This window comes from Ovis canadensis, chromosome 3 (genome assembly GCF_042477335.2).
Source record: "Ovis canadensis isolate MfBH-ARS-UI-01 breed Bighorn chromosome 3, ARS-UI_OviCan_v2, whole genome shotgun sequence".
Taxonomy (NCBI): domain Eukaryota; kingdom Metazoa; phylum Chordata; class Mammalia; order Artiodactyla; family Bovidae; genus Ovis; species Ovis canadensis.
This window is the reverse complement of record NC_091247.1, coordinates 90,965,642-90,987,335: the sequence shown is the minus strand read 5'-3', so window position 1 is coordinate 90,987,335 and position 21,694 is coordinate 90,965,642. Positions and strand designations below refer to the sequence as shown.

The following is a 21,694-nucleotide window of genomic DNA, read 5'->3' as shown; positions in this document are numbered from 1 at the left end:
ATTCCCTCCATTCCTCTTTAAAAATACACTGACTGATGCCCATGGCATGCTGAATATTCTTAGCTGTTAGTTCTTCCCACACATTATACCTCCCGTGTCTGAATAATATGGCTTCCAAGAGTCAGTTCTTTTTTTTTTTTTCCAACTGGAAGTAACATCATTCAATTAAATGGTTTGTAAACTGATCAAAAAAGGGTTCTTTTTGTGAAAATTCAGTGAATAATTCAGAAAGCAAAGCACTAATTTAGCCTGTCAGTTTAGGGTCAGGTAAGAAAACATTAAGAAATTGGAAAGGAAACTATAAGCTGGAATTCGGCATTCAGCTGCCTCCACAATTGTTTTGTAAGAAGCCTCATTTGTTCATTGAAAAAGCACTTACTAGGTACCCACCCACAGGGAGGCCTGGCATGATGCAGTCCATGGGGTCGCAAAGAGTTGGACACAACTTAGTGGCTGAACAACAACAGCAAGTTACCCACCTTGTAACTAGCATCTTGTTAAGCTCTAGGGCTGGACAGCTAAAACAGGCAAGATCCCAGAGACAAGGTTTCTTCCCTCCCAGGCGCTCATGACCTTTTGGAGAAGTCAGACATGCACTCAGTTATAGTGGAATGCTGTCTGCGCTGGGCTGGCTGTGCACATGAATACATTGCTTTGAGAGTATGTGGCAGAAGTGGGAGCTCTCAGTTTTTCTCCAGGGTCATCAGGAAAAGCCTTAGTGATGAGGTAAAGCTTAGGCAAATGCTTGGGTTGACATGGTAGGGTTGGGGTGGTGAGTTGGGAGGAGGAAAGAGCCTGTATAGAACCACATGTGTGTGAGGAAGCATGGCGTGCTTAGAACAGACCAAGGGTTGGGTATGACTGGAATTGAAGGGAGCATGACCTCAATGGAGGGGACACCACTAGACACACATGGACACGTGTGGTCAGGACACCACAGAGGCTGGGCAGCTAATGGGAACTAGATCAAGAAAAAGCCTCCTGTCATGACTTGGTTTCAATGTCTTCCATCTCTGAGATTGTGAAGCGGAGATTCATGCATTTGGCTTTTAGCTCAAATGAACCTGAATATCAGATGGAATAATCCAGTAAAAACTGTTGGGGAACCTCTTCACTACCACCCTACTATGTGATCATATCTATAAATCACCTTCTCATTCTTGTTAGGCATTTCATTCTTCTCTGCCCTGAGGTAAGAGAACCAAAAATGGGCTGCCGTGTCAGGAGAAATCTGAGGTCGAATTTTCTTTTATTCTAACAGGTTGTAGGATTGCAACTTGTGATACAGCTTTATAAATTTTTAGTGTTGAGTGCTTGTAAAAAGCTCCTCTTTTCCCTCTAACTTCAGTTCTTTCACTAAGGCCTTCTAAGTCTAAAAGGCAAAGAAGTGAAAAATCAGTTCTCACTAACTGAAGCAGAAACTGTTACCTCATCAGGACAGCAGTTGGCAGGTGGTTGTTCAGCTGATTTTGATGGTTGAGTTTATGCAGTCTCTTTCTATACCTGTGTGTATATTTTGTCACCTACATGTAAAATTTTGAAATTCATCCGTGTTTGGGATAGTTTACCCACCAGCATAGAGGGGCTTCTCAACTGCTTTTCCCTGTGCATTTTTGTGTTACACAGAGATTAAAGGTCACAATCTGTCTGTACTCTTCAGTATGTAAAAAAGGCACTAGTCTATTTCTCTAAGAATTTTCTAGTTTGGATATCTAGAAAGATATGTGGCTGCCTTTTTCAACGGCACGTTCCTTTGGTGGCCACGCGGGATATTCTGTAGCCTTTGTGTTGGACACTCCTAGTCATGGCGTTTGAGATGCCTTGCATTGCGCCCCAGCGTCCTCTGTGCTCCTTGGTGATAGCTTACTATCAGGAAGAAAACGCTGTGAGGAATCCCCTCTCTTTAAAAGAAAATAAAAGACCAGGCTAAAGAAATACGCTCCCCTGGGGTAGCGTAGTTAGGTGGGAGCCACGGGAAAGTAATGATCCATGGAGGGAGGGAATAAAAGGAAGCTTAGACGGACCATGCAGATTTTTGTTTATAGTAGTGGTTCCCAAACATTGTCTACTCAGAATTGATCCTTTTTGGCAGCCAGCTGAATTTTACAGACCCCCATTTCGTTTTATTACCCAGTGAGTTTCTTCTTTCACGTCTCTCAGGGAGTGTCTCTCTGCTTTTGTGTTAGTCCTGGGCCTCCACTCTGTTATCCTGCATTCTTCTCCCACCCTCCCATCCTTGACTCCACCCTAAACTGCCCTTCCTCCCTTTCCTTTTTTTCTACCACGTTATGTCTTACCCGCTTTGAAGACTTCCATTCAAAATAACTTAGCTTTAAAAAAAATAGGGAAAAGAAGTTGTATTAATAACTAATGGTAAGCTATTTAGATTGCAGTTTGAAGCAAAGTGAGTGATAACCCATATTTATACAGTGGGTAAAAGCTCCAGATGGAACAAGTTCAATAAGCCAGAAAGAGATGAAAATCATCTGAAGAGCTGGTATGAAATAGATTATGGCACACAGTTAGAGGGGTCGCAGCTTTTAAAGGAATGAAACAGAACATTATAGAGGAAAGAAGCTATAAACTTAATTACATGGAATTAGTAAAATATCTGTATCCAAATAAACTAAAATGAATAGGAAATACATTTACAAAGATATCTTCATCATTAAGACAAAATCTTAAATCTATTATCTATAGAAACCATCAAAGTAATTTTAAAAATCATTAAGATTTTATGGGATAGGTAAAATATAAAGATAGTTAAAACAGTTAAAAAAAAAACAACTACAGGAAGTGTTAGAAATCTTTAGTAAATAGTCGCGTGCAGAATCAACATTGTGATAATGTAACCTGATTGCATGTAGAATATTATGGCTTAGAAGTTATTCTGAAACTGTTAAACTGGTGCTAATATTAAAGAACAAAATCCAATTTTGACAAGATGTGAATTTGGATATATGTTCATACATTGCTATTGATGTTAATAATTGATAAACTCTTATTTAGAGGATTCATTTATTGATGCAGTCAGCAGTTCTGTGTCTCCTCATTGAATACTAGGAGTGGAGTCGTGAATGAAGTAACATGCAGTATATTGCATGATCTGACTGGTTATAAGGATATGCACACCCCTTCCTCGCTTGTGTGGGTTTGGTTTCCCCTTTTATTTTAAAAAAGTTTTGGCTTTGCTGCATGCAGGCTTTCTTTAGTTGCAGCAAGTGGGGGCCACTCTTCATTGAGGTTCAAGGACTTCTCATTGCAGTGGCTTCTCTTGCAGAGTATGGGCTCTAGGTGTGCAGTCTTCAGTAGTTCCTGTGTGTGGGCTCAGTAGTTGTGGCACATGTTCAGTTGCTCCGAAGCATGTGGGATCCTCCAAGCCCAGGGATTGAACCAGTGTCTCTTGTATTGCAAGGTGGATTCTTATTTACTGGACCACTAGGGAAGCCCTTGCTTTCCCCTTTTATGTTCCCATTATATCCTAATCAGGGAGTTAATGCTTATGGCTAACCTTTGCTGTGTACTTACTCTGTGCTGAGTACTTTGAATATATGACTTCATTCAAGACATACAACAACTATATGAACTGGGTTCAGTTTTTATGCTGATTTTATAGGTGAAGAAATGAGGGGCAGAGAAATGCTAAATAACTTGCCTGTGGTCATATCACTAAGAAATGGTGAAACTGGCATCCACACCCCCTTGAGATCTAATTCCAGGCCCTTGTTCTTACTGCTTGTGTTCCTTGTCCTCCCTGTGATAAGATGGTTCAGTTCAGTTCAGTTCAGCTCAGTCGCTCAGTCATGTCCAACTCTTTGCGACCCCATGAATCGCAGCACGCCAGGCCTCCCTGTCCATCACCATCTCCCGGAGTTCACTCAGACTCATGTCCATCGAGTCAGTGATGCCATCCAGCCATCTCATCCTCTGTCGTCCCCTTCTCCTCCTGCCCCCAATCCTTCTCAGCATCAGAGTCTTTTCCAATGAGTCAACTCTTCGCATGAGGTGGCCAAAGTACTGGAGTTTCAGCTTCAGCATCATTCCTTCCAAAGAAATCCCAGGGTTGATCTCCTTCAGAATGGACTGGTTGGATCTCCTTACAGTCCAAGGGACTCTCAAGAGTCTTCTCCAACACCACAGTTCAAAAGCATCAATGCTTCGGCATTCAGCCTTCTTCACAGTCCAACTCTCACATCCATACATAAGATGGTTACATTGGTTTAATTGGTTCATATGTTTTTCTTGTTGATGATATCACCTAGCACATTACTTTTTACGTACTAAGTGGTTGCTCAATATTAGTTGAATGCATAAGGAAAGAATTACTAAGAAAGGAAACTATGTGCTTGAGGATGTTCCTTGCCGCTTTATCTGTAATAGTTAAAAAGAAATTCAGACAGTCTAAACAAATAAAAAAGGAATGGTTATGTAATTTACCATCTGTCAGATTAAGGAGATATTTTGTAGCTCTTTAGGCTCTATATCAGTTTATAACTTGGGACAGTATCTTGGCTATATAGGGACAAAAGAATATAAATGTGAGATGTGGTGATCCACACCATAACCTGGATGTCCCTCTAGGCATCAGCTTATGGTATATAGATAATATAATGATGATAATAAACACGAGTTATGCTAGCTCTAGACCCTTGCCCACTTACACAGACACTTCATCCCAACGGCAACTCTTGGGAAAATACCTAAGGATCACCAAGGGTTCTCCCTCCTCCCCACCCAGTGCTGGTGAGCTGCACATCACAAACCATATGCCCAGGTCTTTCTTTCCAGACCCTTCAAGGCCCACTGCAGATGAAGCCCCAGGAGAGAGAGTCCTCACCCCACACTGTGGAAGGTCCCTCCCCAGAACACCCAGTGCAGTGCCCTGCCTGACCTCACTTCACGCTCAGAGAGAGGTGGTTGAAAACCTGTAGAACTGGGAGAATAACCCTTTCTCTAACCCTGTCCTGCTCCTGGGCCCCGAACCAAGATTCTCCTATGCCCATAGTCTCGCAAAGATGATCATACGACAGAAGGGAAGAGCCCGTGAGGGCAGAGACTTTGGTTTGCTTGGTTTGTTGATATTTGCCATGGGCTTAGAACAGCACTTGCTATGGCAGACATAGAGTAAAACTTCACTGAATGAGCCGACACCACTTTTTGAGCTTCAGGCCGTCCTTTTCTCACCTCACGGGAACGGAGGGGGACAGTGATGGGTCAGCAGAGCGCAGGAGCACTTTCTGCACTCAGGGAAGGGTTCTCTGTGCTGTCCACAAGCGCTGTTCGATTCTTTTTTCATTCCATTGTTTTTGACTTTGTTCTGACTCTTCCTCTGATGTCTGTACATCCTTCTTTTTTTAAAAAAAGAAGCCCTGATATGTTTCAGCTCATGTATTTCGACCCCTGGAGGATTTCCTGAGTGTGCCTCATCTACAGCTGGCCAGATCGCCGTCTAAGTTAGGTTTTGCCCCAGTTGCGCATCTGGTGACCAGTTATGAAAACTGTTTCTGTGGAAGAAGGAAGGGAAGACTTGGGACAAGACCATGTGGTGAGACTCGAAGGATACCTCTTAGTCTTTCCATCATAAGATCTATGTGGAAAAGAGCACTGGATCAGGGTTTAGGAAACGTGGGCTCAATCTCATGTCTGTCACAATCTGGTCCTGAAACCTAAGCACACAATCTCTGTAGCTCACTCTTTGGTGAATAAGGTGATTGAATTAGGTTAGTTAACAGGTCCTTTTTAGCACCTTTAGCACTGTAACACTTTATGGAACATAGTTTGAAAACTACTGCTTTAGTATAAAAGGCCCCCAATTTACAGGGGTTCAGCTTACCTGATGATGGTTCAGAAGCCATGTGGATTTGGTTGAAACAGTACTTTGAATTTTGATCTTTTTCCTGGACTAACAGTAAGTGCTGGGATCCTCTCTCATGAGGCTGGGCAGTGGCAGCCACTGCATTCCCAGTAGTCACACCATCATGAGTGTAAAACACCAATATACACATAACCCCCTTCTGTACACATGCAACCATTCTGTTTTTCACTTTCAGTACAGTATTTAATCAGTATATGAGATAGTCAACACTTTATTATAAAATAGGCTTGTTAGATGATGTTGCCCAACTATAAGTGTTCTGAGAGCGTTTAAGGTAGACAAAGCTCAGGTAGGATGGTTGCTAGGTTAGATGTATTAAATGCATTGTTGACTTTTGATATTATAGATGGGTTTATTGGGACATAACCACATTGTAAGCTGAAGAAGTCCTTTGTATGCTTAAGTTAAACAGCATCAGAAAGAAATGAGGAGTGTTGCAAGAGATAAATGCTGCATTTTTTTTTCCTGTCTTGAATTTTTAGGGAATTAGTGGCAACATTTTTTTATGTTGAGTTTTTGTCTGCAAAATGCTGTGCTATGAAATACGGGAGCACTACAAAGAAGAAAAAGCATTATGGCCTCTTTCCTTCTATATTTAAAATCCAGTAGGAGGAAGAGAAAAATAATTATAATACAAGGCAGATTGATAAATGACATAGAAATTATTAAATATTAGATGCCCTCTCTGTGTTTGCAAGTGCTTCTAGGCTTCTTTCTATTCAGTATCTCCCTTTCTTTGGAGGAAAGTTTCTTTATTGGAGGCCATATTTAGACCAGACTTGAAAGGGCTGCAAGAATTAGGATGTGCTGTGAAGTCAGGAGGTTGACTGACTGCTCTCAAATTAGATATGTTTGTCGAGCTTTTTTTTTTTTAATTACTCTTTTAAACAATACTTTTTTATTTGGCTGTACCAGGTCTTATTTGCAGTATGTGGGCTCTTTAGTTGCAGCATGTGAACTTATTGTGGCATGTAGGATCTAGTTCCCTGAGCAGGGATGGAATCCCGGGCCCCTTGCATTGGAGTGTGGCAGAGTCTTAGCCCCTGGACCGCCAGGGAAGTCTCTGTGTCGAGGTTTTGACTCAAATATTTTAAAATTATAAATTTAGATTAATCTCTAATCCTATCCTGTGAAGAAAGCTGAGCACCGAAGAACTGATGCTCTTGAACTGTGGTGTTGGAGAAGACTCCTGAGAGTCCTTGGACTGCAAGGAGATCCAACCAGTCCATTCTAAAGGAGATCAGCCCTGGGATTTCTTTGGAAGGACTGATGCTAAAGCTGAAACTCCAGTACTTTGGCCACCTCATGCGAAGAGTTAACTCATTGGAAAAGACTCTGATACTGGGAGGGACTGGGGGCAGGAGGAAAAGGGGACGACCGAGGATGAGATGGCTGGATGGCATCACTGACTCGATGGATGTGAGTCTGAGTGAACTCCGGGAGTTGGTGATGGACAGGGAGGCCTAGCATGCTGTGATTCATGGGGTCGCAAAGAGTCGGACACGACTAAGCGACTGAACTGAACTGAACTAATCCTATCCTGATGGCTCAAGAATAAATAAATAACAAGCAGATAATAATTAATGAGAGTATGAACTTGGTTCTCCAGACCAAGTTTGCAAATTATAGTGGTGCAGTACATTTTTTTAAACTTATTTTTAATATCATATATAACAAGTGGTATTTTTTTTGAGAAAGCATTTTGCAATGATATTAAAGAAAATGCCCTGCTACAATAGCTAAAATGACTTTGTTTCTCTGAAGATAGTTACAGTGATACCACTGTAAAAGGTATAGTCTTTAGGGATGAAGCATGGCATTGTTTTTATAGAACCTGTCTCCCTGTCCATTAGTCTAAAGCTCTATCACTTCCCCCATTATGTTTACATAATGCTTTCAAGTGAGGTCAGCTTTTCCTAAACATTTGGGCATTTTATAAACTGCTTTGTCGCTAAGTAGGCAACTATGTTTGAATCAGTGTCTGACTATACATTAAAATAAAAAGAAAGCACATCATGTGGAAAATTAACCCCAGCCCCTTCTACATAAATTACAAGTGACTGAATATGTGTTTGTTCCTTTTAAAAAATTTATATTGTGTCAGTCACATTAGGTGAGATGAGGAAATCTGAATTTCACTCTACTACCTTGGGTTTTGAGAATCATAATTACAGAAATGGGAAAGAACCTGTGGATTATGTCATTGGACCACCCCCCTTTTGCAGAGGCAGGCACAGTCATCCACCAAAGTGAAATGACTTGCCTCAGTCTCCCAAGGTGTATGGGGATTAATATGTTTACTCTGCAACCTGAAGATGTTGTTGTGTTATTCCTAAAGGCCAAAGAGCCCTAGGTTTGGGAGTTACTGAGAGCAAGCCTCTATGGATGAAGGGTATAAAGTGGAATTTTATGATTTGCTTGATACGGAAAGCTCCCTGAAAGAAAGTATTAGTTGCTCAGTTGTGTCTGATTCTTCATGACCCCGTGGACTCTAGCCAGCCAGGCTACTCTGTCCATGGGATTTCCTAGGCAAGAATACTGGAGTGGGTAGCCATTTCCTTCTCCAGATCTTTCCAGCCTGGGGATTGAACCCAGGTCTACCCACATAGCAAGCAGATTTTTACTGTCCTGAATCACCTGGGAACCCCAGAAAGCTCCCTAGGTTATGCAAACTATAAAACTGGATCAAATGAGATATCCCACAGCTATGGTGAGGTTGATGATCCGTGAACAGAAAGCCATAAACAAAGTGGAGATGATGAATGACTTCATCCCAAATTGGAAGCTCTGGTGAGCGTGTGGGTGGCAGGGCTTCCTATCGCCCCTATTATAAACAGAACGTACTATCCAAGCATTTGCTAATGCACACCAGCAGTAAAAATTAGAATCGTGGGGTTTTTGTTTGTATTAAGGTTTGCATTTGTTGAAATGTGCATTTCCTTTCATTCTAGTCCAGTGTAGTATTTGATAGATGGGGATGGGATGAAAATGGTCATCTTAATTTACAGAGCAAGTAAAACATAGATTGTGGTGGGTGCGTTTTTAGCTTTTAAGAAAGCATTCTTCCCTTGCCCCAAGACTTCTTTGAACTCTTTTTTCCCCTTTTACGTGTACTATGAAAAACATTAGTCTCATGTCTCACAAATTAAGGAAACAATCCTCTTACTGAAAACAATTGAGATGTATTCTCCCACAGCTCTGGGGACCAGAAAGTCAAAATCAAGGTGTAGAGGGCCACCCTCCACCTGGAGGCTTAGGAGGAGAGTCCCTTTCTTGACTCTTCCCAATTCCCCTGACTTCTGGCTGGATCATTTCCATCTCTGCCTCTGTCATATTGCTTCTTCCTCTTTGGCCAAATGGCACTGGACCTCATTCTTAAAAGGACCTTGTCACTGAAATGAGAGGTCACTTGGATAAGTCAGGTTAAGTGCCTCCTCTCAGAAATTCGTTACATTTGTTTTACTCATCTACCACCTGAAGTAATATTCACAGATTCTGGGTGTTCACAGGACATGGGCATATCTTTTGGGAGACCACCATACAGCCCACTGTGATTATCACGTGCATAGATAATCAATAAAAATAATTTTTTTAAGTCATCTCACCATATAGAGTCTTAAATTAAGACTGTTTGAGTCTTAAATTAAGAATTTAACTTCAGTCTGGCTAAATAGTTATTCAGAAATTTAAAATGAGGTCCAGGAACTCAAAGCCAAGTTTACAGTGCCCATTTCATGTACATACAATAGGTGATTCTATTTAACCTTACTTATCTTTGTCCTTTCTCTTCCTCTGGTTCTGTCTTTTGTACGTCTTAATCTATCCTGGTCCGGAGTTTTGACTTATGATTTTCCTGTTTTAATGGTGTCTGCTATTATGTGTGTTAAGTCGCTTCAGTCGTGTCCGACTCTTTACAACCCTATGGACTGTTGCCTGTGAGGCTCCTCTGTCTATGAAGATTCTCCAGGTGAGAATACTAGAATGGGTTGCCATGCCTTCCTCCAGGGATCTTCCCGACTCTGGGATTGAACCCATGTCTCCTGTGGCTCCTGCATTGCACGTGGACTTTTTACTGCTGGGAAAGCTTTAGAGGCGGCCCTATATTTTCCTGGGCTCCAAAATCACTGCAGATGGTGACTGCAGCCATGAAATTAAAAGACGTTTGCTCCTTGGAAGAAAGCTATGACAAACCTAGACAGTATATTAAAAAGCAGAGATGTTACTTTACCAACAAAGGTCTGTATCATCAAAACTTTGGTTTTTCTGGTCACATATAGATATGAGAGTTGACTATAAAGAAAGTTGAGCACCGAAGAATTGATGCTTTTGAACTGTGGTGTTAGACAAGACTCTTGAGAGTCCCTTGGACTGCAAGGAGATCAAACCAGTCAATTGTAAAGGAAATCTGTCCTGAATATTCATTGGCAGGACTGATGCTGAAGCTACAATACTTTGGCCACCTGATGTGAAGTGCTGACTAATTAGAAAAGACCCTGATGCTGGGAAAGATTAAAGGCAGAGGAGAAGGAGATGACAGAGGGTGAGATGGTTGGATGGCATCACTGACTCAATGAACATGAGCTTGACCAAAACCTGGGAGATGGTGAAGGACAGGGAATCCTGGCATGCTGCAGTCCATGGGGTCGCTAAGAGTCAGACACAACTGAGCAACAACAGCAAATATCCTTGTGGAAAGAAAGAGGAGTCTACCCCTGCTCTGTCTCTCCAGCCAGCTTTCCTCACTCTCTCTTTTCCCTTGACATTCCTACCACATCTGCCTCCTTCAGTTTCTGGGCCTTTCTAAACCTTGTCTCACCTTAAGATCTTACCTCCTGTTATTTCTTCTTCTGCAAACACCCTCCTGCCAGTGTTCGCATCACTAGATTCTTCTCCTTTCAGGTTTAGGCACAATGTCACCTTCTTGGACAGGTTGTTCCAGACAGCCTGGATCGCAGATGTTTTGTTGGTTCTGTCTGGAACTCTGTTTAAGTTATCAGACAGATAATCAAGAATAGACTCTAAGCAATTTTGGAGCACAACAATGGTAAATCTCTGTATTCAAACAAAACAAAACAAAACCAAAAAAAAACCCCTCAAACTTAGATTTTAGTAAATGCCTACTAATCTCTGTACTTCCTTTCTTGGCTCATGTGTAGAACAGCTCCTCTGTCCTCGCTCCAGAGAGATGTGACCTCTCCATCTTGGCTTTCAGCTTTATTTATTTATTTTATTTTTTGATGCAGTGGGGGTAGGAGGTGGGGTGATGCACACTGAATTAAATGGGAAGCATGCAGGTTTTTAAGAAGAGGGATAGGTTCTTAAAATAAGCAATGGTTTTATTTGCAAGGCAGGGATAGTGACACAGACATAGAGAACAGTCTGTGCCCCGTGGATACAGCAGGGCAGTTGAGAGAGTAGCACAGAAACATATACATTCACTTCAGTTTAGTTGCTCAGTCGTGTCTGACTCTTTGCGACCCCATGAGTTGCAGCACGCCAGGCCTCCCTGTCCGTCACCAACTCCCAGAGTTCACTCAGACTCACATCCATCGAGTCAGTGATGCCATCCAGCCATCTCATCCTCTGTCGTCACCTTTTCCTCCTGCCCCCAATCCCTCCCAGCATCGGGTCTTTTCCAGTGTGTCAACTGTTCGCATGAGGTGGCCAAAGTATTGGAGTTTCAGCTTCAGCATCAGTTCTTCCAATGAATACCAAGGACTGATCTCCTTTAGGATGGACTGGTTGGATCTCCCTGCAGTCCAAGGGACTCTCAAGAGTCTTCTCCAACGCCATAGTTCAAAGGCATCAATTCTTCAATGCTCAGCTTTCTTCACAGTCCAACTCTCACATCCATACATGACTACTGGAAAAACCATAGCCTTGACTAGATGGACCTTTGTTGACAAAGTAATGTCTCTGCTTTTCAATATGCTATGTAGGTTGGTCATAACTTTCCTTCCAAGGAGTAAACGTCTTTTAATTTCATGGCTGCAGTAACCATCTGCAGTAATTTTGGAGCCCCCAAAAATAAAGTCTGACACTGTTTCCACTGTCTCCCCTGTCTCCCCATCTAATTCCCATGAAATGATGGGACCAGATGCCATGATGTTCGTTTTCTGAATGTTGAGCTTTAAGCCAACTTTTTCACTCTCCTCTTTCACTTTCATCAAGAGGCTTTTTAGTTCCTTTTCACTTTCTGCCATAAGGGTGGTGTTATCTGCATATCTGAGGTTACTGATATTTCTCCTGGCAATCCTGATTCCAGCTTGTGCTTCTTCCAGTCCAGCATTTCTCATGATGGCTTCCCTGGTGGCTCAGACAGTAAAGCGTCTGCCTACAATGCGGGAGACCCGGGTTCAATCCCTGGGTCGGGAAGATTCCCTGGAGAAGGAAATGGCAATCCTCTCTAGTAATCTTGCCTGGAAAATCCCATGGACAGAGGAGTCTGGTAGGCTACAGTCCATGGAGTCACAAAGAGTCGGACACGACTGAGTGACTTCACTTCACTTCACTCTGCATATAAGTTAAATAAGCAGGGTGACAATATGCAGCCTTGACGTACTCCTTTTCCTATTTGGAACCAGTCTGTTGTTCCATGTCCAGTTCTAACTGTTGCTTTCTGAGAGAGTGGCACAGAAACATATACATTACCATATGTTAAACAGACAGACAGTGGAAAGGGAGGTCAACCTGGTACTCTGTGACAACCTAGAAGGGTGCGAGGTTCAAGAGGAGGGTACTGATTCACATTGTTGTATGGCAGAAACCAACTCGACATTGTAAAGCAATTTCCCTCCAATTAAAAATAAGTTTTAAAAAATGAGCAATGGTTTGCTGCAGTGTTTGTTATCTGACATATTTGTTATCTGAAAGCTTTAAATGGCTACATTATTAACCTGCTTTCTGGCTGAATAGAATCTGTGGGTATCCTTTAAAAGAGAGCAAGGTAGGTATATTTAGGGGAGAGATAAAGTGATAACTTGCACTTTCTAAAAATATTATTACTTTTCTTTTCACCTTGCAAGGGACGGCAACCAAAACGTTGAACGCCTTTAAGGGAACATTATTCTCCTAATAAGAGACAAGTGGGAAAGTGGAAGTAGCTCTTCAAATCAAAATCATGTGTGTGTCTCTTCTACAAAACGACAGATGTCGGTTTTCCTTCAGATGGGAGTTTGTTTGCTCTGCTCTGCCTTAACCACAATAACTTGAAACAGTCTGCTGGCAAACAAAGCGAGGGGGTGGGTAGAGGGGCCAGGGTGTTGCTGGGAGTTGCCTTAGGAAAGTCAACTACATTCTTAGAGCGCCTTTTGGGGACAAGCAGCTGAAATATTTTTATAGTCAGCTAAGATAACAGGGAAGAATGAGAGTCTAGCTTTTTATAGCCCCAATGTGTAGAAAATTCAGTTTGCCCATATTTGTATACAGATCAGTACCTATTCATTTAAACTAAGTTCCAATTGTGGCGTAGACTGTGAATATTATCCTCTGAGCCTCATTTGTTGAGGCCTGCTAGTTGTTTTATAGACCACCGTGAATGGTGGAATGTACCGAAACCCTGGGCATATTTAAATCCTCAAAGTTTTTCTTCCAGCCTGGATCCTTTTGCTCATTGCGACCTTTTATAGTCGTACCATGAGATGCTTGGAGTGGTTGTCATGAAATTACACTCTTTGGAATAACAGGCTAAAGGCACACATACCTCTTGTTATTTGTGGTAGGTCCCAGGTATGATGCAATGAAGTGAATTATGGTGATGGCCAACAAGATGTCGAGCTCGCAAGGTTATGAAATTTCTCAGCCAGCATTCTATATTACACCTTCCAGTTATGTGTTCTAAAATATATGTGCCATAGCTAGACTTACAACTAGCATACCACAGGCTTCTCAAGGCAGCCTTAAAGATAACTTACTCTTTTTCCTCTTCATGTGTTGAGAAAGTTTTATAGAACAGTGGCACCCCAGACTATATATCACCAGGCAATGTTTTGAGAGTGGCATGAACTTTTGAAACAGAAAGAAACTATTCATAGTCAAATCCTTAACTTTTGTAGGGTGATTTTAAATTTGTTTTCTTTGACATAAAAGACTATTTAGCTTTAAAAAGATCAACCTGCTACAAAGGACTCAATGCACAGTGAGTGAATTGAGGCAAAGAATTTTAGATTGTAATTTAGATTTTTGTGAAAACGCTGGAACAGGAGAATACGTATTTTATTTCTCATTCATAAATGGTTATAAACAGTGGCCAGTTACTGGTTGAAATAAGTCAGCAGAAGTGGTTTCCTTTATGACCAGAGAGACACAGGGTTGCTGGAGTTCTATTTTGGGATTATTGCTGTATCCACTTAGACTGGTACTGTTTTTGAAATGTTTGTGTGGAAGCTATCTCCAAGGATTAAAAACAGATTTAAACAAAGCTAATTAAATTTTAGATTTCAAAATCTACTATTGATACTAGAAATAAACATCAGCTTTGTTAAGAAAAAATAAAGATGGTATTTTAGTAAAGGTGATAGGTAGACCTCTTTGCACCAGCACCATAAAAATGACCAAGGAAGCTATAAGCGTGCAAAACAATCTTAATAATCAATGGGGAAATTACTAGTTCCATCGCCTTAAATTTTTTTTTTTGGTCAAAACAGTAAAATTCTTTTACTGTAGGTGATGTATGTATAGGGAAAGGGGAAAAAATAGTAGAGGCAATATTTATGAAGTGCCCTATGATTTAAAGTGTTAGAAACACTGAGAATTAAAGTGTTTTATTTCTTTGAGTAGAACTTAAGAGTCTCCTGAGTATTTTCACTTTCTTCTCATATACTGTATGATGTGGAGTGAGTATCTTTTCTTTGCCTTAGTGAACCTGTTAGTGAACCTTTCTAAGTTTGAATCAGGTTTCAACAACTCACCTTTGTGCTTTCGAAGTTGTGGAATATCTGAGTTCATTTAATGTCATTTCTTTGGGACCATCTTTATCCTACATCACAGCCACTTTCCAGTTTCATTTCCAGTGTTACCATTTTCTGTTTCTTTGCTGTGCCTTTTTTTTTTTTTTTTTGGCCATTTTGAATATACCCTTCTGTAAAATGTCATGTGAGTTTGTCCTTGTGAAGTGATGAGGCAACTCAACTACCTGCTTTGCTATCTGTGTATGAGGGAGGTTCAAGAGAGAGGGGATATATGAACTGAATAACAGATATGCTGGGATCAGTTGCCAACAGACTCTGAAGGGAGTGATATGATTGGTTATTGGCTGTGATACACATCTGTTATTTATGTAGTGATCTGTGGACCAAGGAGAGAGCAGTGAAGTTACCTAGTTAATATTGTGGCAAATGAAGTTCAGACCATGTTTTTGGGAGATTGGTATTATTTAATTGAACTGTATTAACTGAAATTCATGCATATTGTGCTAAGTCACTTCAGTCATGTCCCACTGTTTGTGACCCCATGGACAGTAGTCTGCCAGGCTTCTCTGTCCGTGGGATTCTCCAGGTGAGAATATTGGAATGGGTTGCCATGCTCTCCTCCAGGGGATCTTCCTGACCCAGGGATCGACCATACAAAATAAAGTGTGCTTCTATTCCAGTGATAAATTGTTTGAGATGCTTGCTCCTTGGAAGAAAAGCTATGACTAACCTAGACAGCATATTAAAAAGCAGAGACATTACCAACAAAGGTCTGCTATTCAAAGCTATGGTTTTTCCAATAGTCATGTATGGAGGAGAGAGTTGGATTATAAAGAAAGCTGAGTGCCAAAAAATTGATACTTTTGAACTGTGGTGTTGGAGAAGACCCTTGAGAGTCCCTTGGACTGCAAGGAGATCAAACCACGCAATTCTAAAGGAAATCAGTCCTGAATATTCATTGGGAGAACTGATGCTGAAGCTGAAACTCCAGTACTTTGGCCACCTGATGCAAAGAACTGACTAATTGGAAAAGACCTTGATGCTGGGAAAGATTGAAGGCAGGAGGAGAAGGGGGCAACAGAGGATGAGATGGTTAGATGACATCACCAACGTGATGGACATGGGTTTGAGTAGGCTCCAGTGGACAGGGAAGGACAGGGAAGCCTGGCGTGCTGCAGTCCATGATATTGTGAAGAGTTGAATACAACTGAGCAACTAACTGAACTGGCTGAAAATCTTGGCTAGGCATGCACATTAAACTCATCCAGCAACAAGCTGTTGTTTAGTAGAAGTTCAGTTTAGAATTGAACTGGGAATTATGAAGTCTTTGACTCAACCTCAGAGTCAGCTTTGACTCTTCTTACTCAGCACCTCAGTGTAGATTAGACACTCGAGGAAGCATATTCCAGACCCTATCTTGCATGAGCAGTTTTGACTTTATCTGCCCCATAGTCAGACCCTGGACATAGTTCTTGGCAGTCACCTTGGTCATTTTTTTCCAGTTCTTTTCTTTCTCCTTCAGTGTCTTAACTCTTCCTTCGCATTCTGTTTACTTCCTGTGTCCCATCTCCACGTTTTACTGATTGCCTGTCTATCACAATATATTACTTCATGTTTCTATCAGTTCTTTTTGCCGTGATCCTAATCCATGGGTTTTTCAAGTTGTCTTTCAGTTATTTTAGTATTCTCTTACCTGACTTCTCTACTTGGTCACTCTCCTTTCCAGCTAATGCCACATGCCATCACAAGAGTAATCTTCCTGGAAAATTCTCTCCTTGAAGTCTCCAAAATGATTTATTAATTACAGAATAAAAGCCAAACTCTTTATCAGACCTTTAGCCATTCTCTGAGTTAAGTCTATATCTCCTAGTTTATCACCTGACCCCTCTCCCCAAGGAATCTGGGGTTTCAACAACACAGGCTTTCTCATTATCTTCCAAATTTGCCTGCCTCTGGCCTTTTCACATACCATCCTCCTGGGATGCAGTCCTTTCTGTTTTTCTGAATCCTCAGCTTCAAAGACTTATTTCAAGTGAGCTCTTCTGAAAAGTCTATTTTGACTTCCCAGAAATGACTTTTCTCTGAAGTTCTATAGAATTTGCATTTTATATTTTCCAGTGTTACTTATTTGTTGATGCATATTTTTAGTTATCATGTATTACCTAACAGCTCCAGTTAGCTTTTACTTTCTTCTATAGTACCTAGAATGGTATTTGACAAAGTAGTAGCCATAAATCTGTTCATTCTTTCATCTAGTAAATTTTTTTGAGCTGCAGCATTTTTTTCTAAAAGCTGAGCTACATCTTAGGGGTAAAGCATTGAAGTCCCTGACCTCACAGAGCTCTAATTGAATGGGACATACAGAAACGGAGTCAGAGGATTATAATGCAGTAAGCCAAGGGGCATGATGGACAGTGAATGAGAGCCCATGCAAGCACAGAGGAGAGGCCCAGACCTAGATGAGGGGCAACTGGAAATGCTTCCAGGAAGTGAGGTTTAAGCAGAGTCTAAAAGGTGAGTAGGAGTTAGGTGGGCAAGTGGGGAGGGTGTTGGGAAGCAAATGGAAAGAGTGTTCCAGGCCAAGGATGCAGGGTAGATAAAACATGAGGAGGGGTGAGAGAGCCCTGTCCACTCAGGAATCAAATTCAAAGTAGCTGAATTGTAGGAAATGAGGTTTCAGAGAAAACAGGATCTCTATGATGAGAAAGATGTGGGCATATTTGATGAATGTTTAGAAGGCAGGACCTGGCAAACTGGATATTTGAGTGGTTTGAGAGGACCCTCAGATTTCTGTTAAGCATGCCTCAGTGAATGGGAGATGTTAGGGGAGAAGATGATCCTGTTCCAAGTGGGACATTGTAAGTCTGAGATGTCTATAGGATGTAGACAGTGTGGAGTGCAGCAGAAAGCTTTGGCTCAGAAATGTGGTTTTGAGTGACACCATCATATGATAGGATGAAATCAGAATGTGTAGGGTTAGTGGAGCAGATTTTAAGATCAAATCTTGAAGGACATCTGTGTTTAAAGGATAAGGAAAGAATGGAGTCTGCAAAGAATAGCAAGAGAGAGTGGACAAAGAGGAAAGAGCAAACTAGGTGGGTGAGATGTCACAGAAGCTAAGGGAAGACTGAAATCCAACCAATGGATTTAGCAATGCGGAGACCATTAGTGACCTGAGTAAGAGGAGTTTCAGTGTAGGAGAGGTATGGGAAAAGGGAACAGACACAAAGAAGGGAATACAACTTGGTGCTGGCTAGCTAGTAGTGAGCAGATAATTCTTTTGGAAAGTTTGATCATGGAGGAGAGGATTGAAGCAGAGTAGAAGCTGAAAGAGAATGGAGTTGAGAGACTTATTTTTTTTTTTTAATTTTAGTTTTTTATTTTTTAAATTTTAAAATCTTTAATTCTTACATGCATTCCCAAACATGAACCCCCCTCCCACCTCCCTCCCCATAACATCTTTCTGGGTCATCCCCATGCACCAGCCCCAAGCATGCTGCATCCTGCGTCAGACATAGACTGGCGATTCAATTCACATGATAGTATACATGTTAGAATGTGATTCTCCCAAATCATCCCACCCTCTCCCTCTCCCTCTGAATCCAAAAGTCCGTTATACACATCTGTGTCTCTTTCCCTGTCTTGCATACAGGGTCGTCATTGCCATCTTCCTAAATTCCATATATATGTGTTAGTATACTGTATTGGTGTTTTTCTTTCTGGCTTACTTCACTCTGTATAATCGGCTCCAGTTTCATCCATCTCATCAGAACTGATTCAAATGAATTCTTTTTAACGGCTGAGTAATACTCCATTGTGTATATGTACCACAGCTTTCTTATCCATTCATCTGCTGATGGACATCTAGGTTGTTTCCATGTCCTGGCTATTATAAACAGTGCTGCGATGAACATTGGGGTCCATGTGTCTCTTATAGGCAAAACACTCTCAGACATAAATCACAGCAGGATCCTCTATGATCCACCTCCCAGAATACTGGAAATAAAAGCAAAAATAAACAAATGGGATCTAATTAAAATTAAAAGCTTCTGCACAACAAAGGAAAATATAAGCAAGGTGAAAAGACAGCCTTCTGAATGGGAGAAAATAATAGCAAATGAAGCAACTGACAAACAACTAATCTCAAAAATATACAAGCAACTTATGCAGCTCAATTCCAGAAAAATAAACAACCCAATCAAAAAATGGGCCAAAGAACTAAATAGACATTTCTCCAAAGAAGACATACGGATGGCTAACAAACACATGAAAAGATGCTCAACATCACTCATTATTAGAGAAATGCAAATCAAAACCACAATGAGGTACCACTTCACACCAGTCAGAATGGCTGCGATCCAAAAATCTGCAAGCAATAAATGCTGGAGAGGGTGTGGAGAAAAGGGAACCCTCCTACACTGTTGGTGGGAATGCAAACTGGTACAGCCACTATGGAGAACAGTGTGGAGATTCCTTAAAAAATTGCAAATGGAACTACCTTATGAGAGACTTATTTTTTAAGCTGCTGGAAATACAATCAGTTTAAAGGCTGATGGGAAGAATTCATTAGTTGTAAAGAGGTTGGCCATAAGCTGAATTTAGCCAGAATTTAAAACTCTTCATAAAATTCTTCACCCAAACACATCCTTTTACCTTTTGGTATTCTAAATAAATTCCCAACTATTAATCTCTCTGCTATGTCTAGGTTTCACTGTGGTCTTGTTATCCTAGTGGGATATCAAATTCCTGTAAAGCAGGATTCAAACTATTCTCCTCCCTTATTCTGGGTAGCACTTAGTTCAGTTCCTTATGTAGAGAAGATTCTCAACAGATATTATTTTTAGCACTCTCATTTGTTTATTCTTGGAAGAAATATTTAATGTCCACTATGAACTGGACATTATTTTAGTTGCTGAGGATATAAAGTTCATTAAACCAAGCATTCCTTTCCCCAAGGAGTTTATAATCTAGAAAGACAGTAAATAAACTGGTAATAGGAAAACAAAGTAAGTACAGAATGTAAGAGATATCCTGAGTAATATGTATATTTACATATATGTATTTTTTTTCCCCATGAATTCTTTCCAGCATTGTGAATGAACAACCACAGGCAATTCGAGAGCTAAATGACTTACTTAAGGTGGAAAGAAAAAGATAGTTTTAAAAAAAAGGAAATATTTTTGTCCCAGTGTAGGTTCTCCTCTGTTTTCCATTTCTAAAGTCATTGGTAATATGATGGCTGTGCTTTGGGGGTGTTACATTGGTTGATTGTTACTTAGAATTTGAGAAACGAACCAACTCTTCACATTTTCTCTTTCCCGTTACAGTAATTTGCCATCTTCCATGTATGAATGGAGGCCAGTGCAGTTCGAGGGACAAATGCCAGTGCCCTCCAAACTTCACAGGGAAGCTCTGTCAGATCCCAGTCCACGGGGCCAGCCTGCCTAAAGTATATCAGCATTCCCAGCAGTCAGGCAAGGCGTTGGGAACACATGTCGTCCACTCAACACATACTTTGCCTCTGACCATGACCAGCCAGCAAGGAGTAAAAGGTAGGCTGACTGTTTTGATTTTACCTATTTGTCAGAACTCTGTTAACACGCCAAACCTATATATACAGAAGCCAAATGCCTGCGGGGTTGGCACTGGAACAGAATATGGGCCCAGTTATATGTTGACAGTGCTTTCTCGGCTACAGAGAATGGTACCTAGGAAATGAGAAAATGGAGCCCATCTTTCTCGGGTGACACAGGACCAAGAGCTGATAAACGTACACGGTGCTCTTCTGGCAGGACCTGGGCAAGGGAAAGATGAACAAGATGGTGTTCTGACTCTCATGATCATTAATCATCTAGTAGGTCACACGGTACCTGCTGTTGAATACCAAATCTATTTTGTAGTCAAACAGCGCTTGGTTTTAGTTCTAGACAATCTGTAACTTGCCTGGGCTTCAGTTTAGTCATCTGTAGAGGAAGATAAACTAGGTCACTTGGAGCTCAAATTCTATGACTAATTCATTCTTTTCAACCTGGCACCTCTCACACATGCACAATTTTTTAAAAAGGGGTCAGAGAAGTGTTACTGGCTCTTATTCTTTAAAACCTGAATCTTAGCATCAGAAGATAAAATTCTGTGTGAAACCTGCAGAGAAAGAAAATACTGATATAAAATGTCACACTTAAATATTTTGTGTGTGTGAAAAGAAGCACAAAAGTATGTACACACCAGGTTAAGGGTAAGAGAACTATGTTTTTTGAAATTGTGTTATAAATCCTACAATCTCTCTGATGGAAACTTTGTGAGAAATTAGAAAATAATCTAACTTTTGAGTCTTAATTACTTTTGTTTGATAAAATGTATGACCGCAAGTAGCACAAATTTCATAGTTTTTTGGCTCTTCTGAAAAAAATGTTTCATGAATCCATTATTCTGAGAGGTTTAAATTTTGCTTTGTAAAAGTAGTTTTACTCTTTAAAGGATATAAATTCAGATTTAGTTCTTGAGCATCCCCTTTTACTCTCAAGAGTTTTAATGGCTGTGCAGCAAAACTAGATCCATACTATGAATCTTTTATTTATCCTATGTATAATATATATGTGGGCTTTCCTGGTGGCTTAGCGGTAAAGAGAATCTGCCTGCAATACAGGAGACATGGGTTTGATTCCTAGGATGGGAAGATCCCCTGGAGAAGGGAATGGCTACCCACTCCAGTATTCTTGCCTGGGAAATCCCATGGACAGAGGACCTGGTGGGCTACGGTCCATGGGGCCACAAAAGAGTTTGGCATGACTTAAACAACAAAACAACAGCATAATATATATGTACTTAAGTATATTTGCATGTATAGAATTTAGTTTCATGCTGATGCTGATGAGCATGAAAATTTTACTTTCATCGTGACGTGCATGTT

At 40.9% G+C, this 21,694-nt stretch overlaps 1 protein-coding gene across 28 annotated transcripts in view; it reads left to right on the top strand.

Moving 5' to 3' along the window:
• LTBP1 (latent transforming growth factor beta binding protein 1) overlaps positions 1–21,694 on the top strand; it is a 458,228-nt gene that overhangs the window by 216,533 nt on the left and 220,001 nt on the right. For all 28 annotated transcript variants that reach the window (XM_069583578.1, XM_069583577.1, XM_069583571.1 and 25 more), the window contains one exon: positions 20,112–20,336. In XM_069583578.1, coding sequence (XP_069439679.1) covers positions 20,112–20,336 — 225 coding nt within the window. The remainder of the gene's footprint in view (positions 1–20,111; positions 20,337–21,694) is intronic.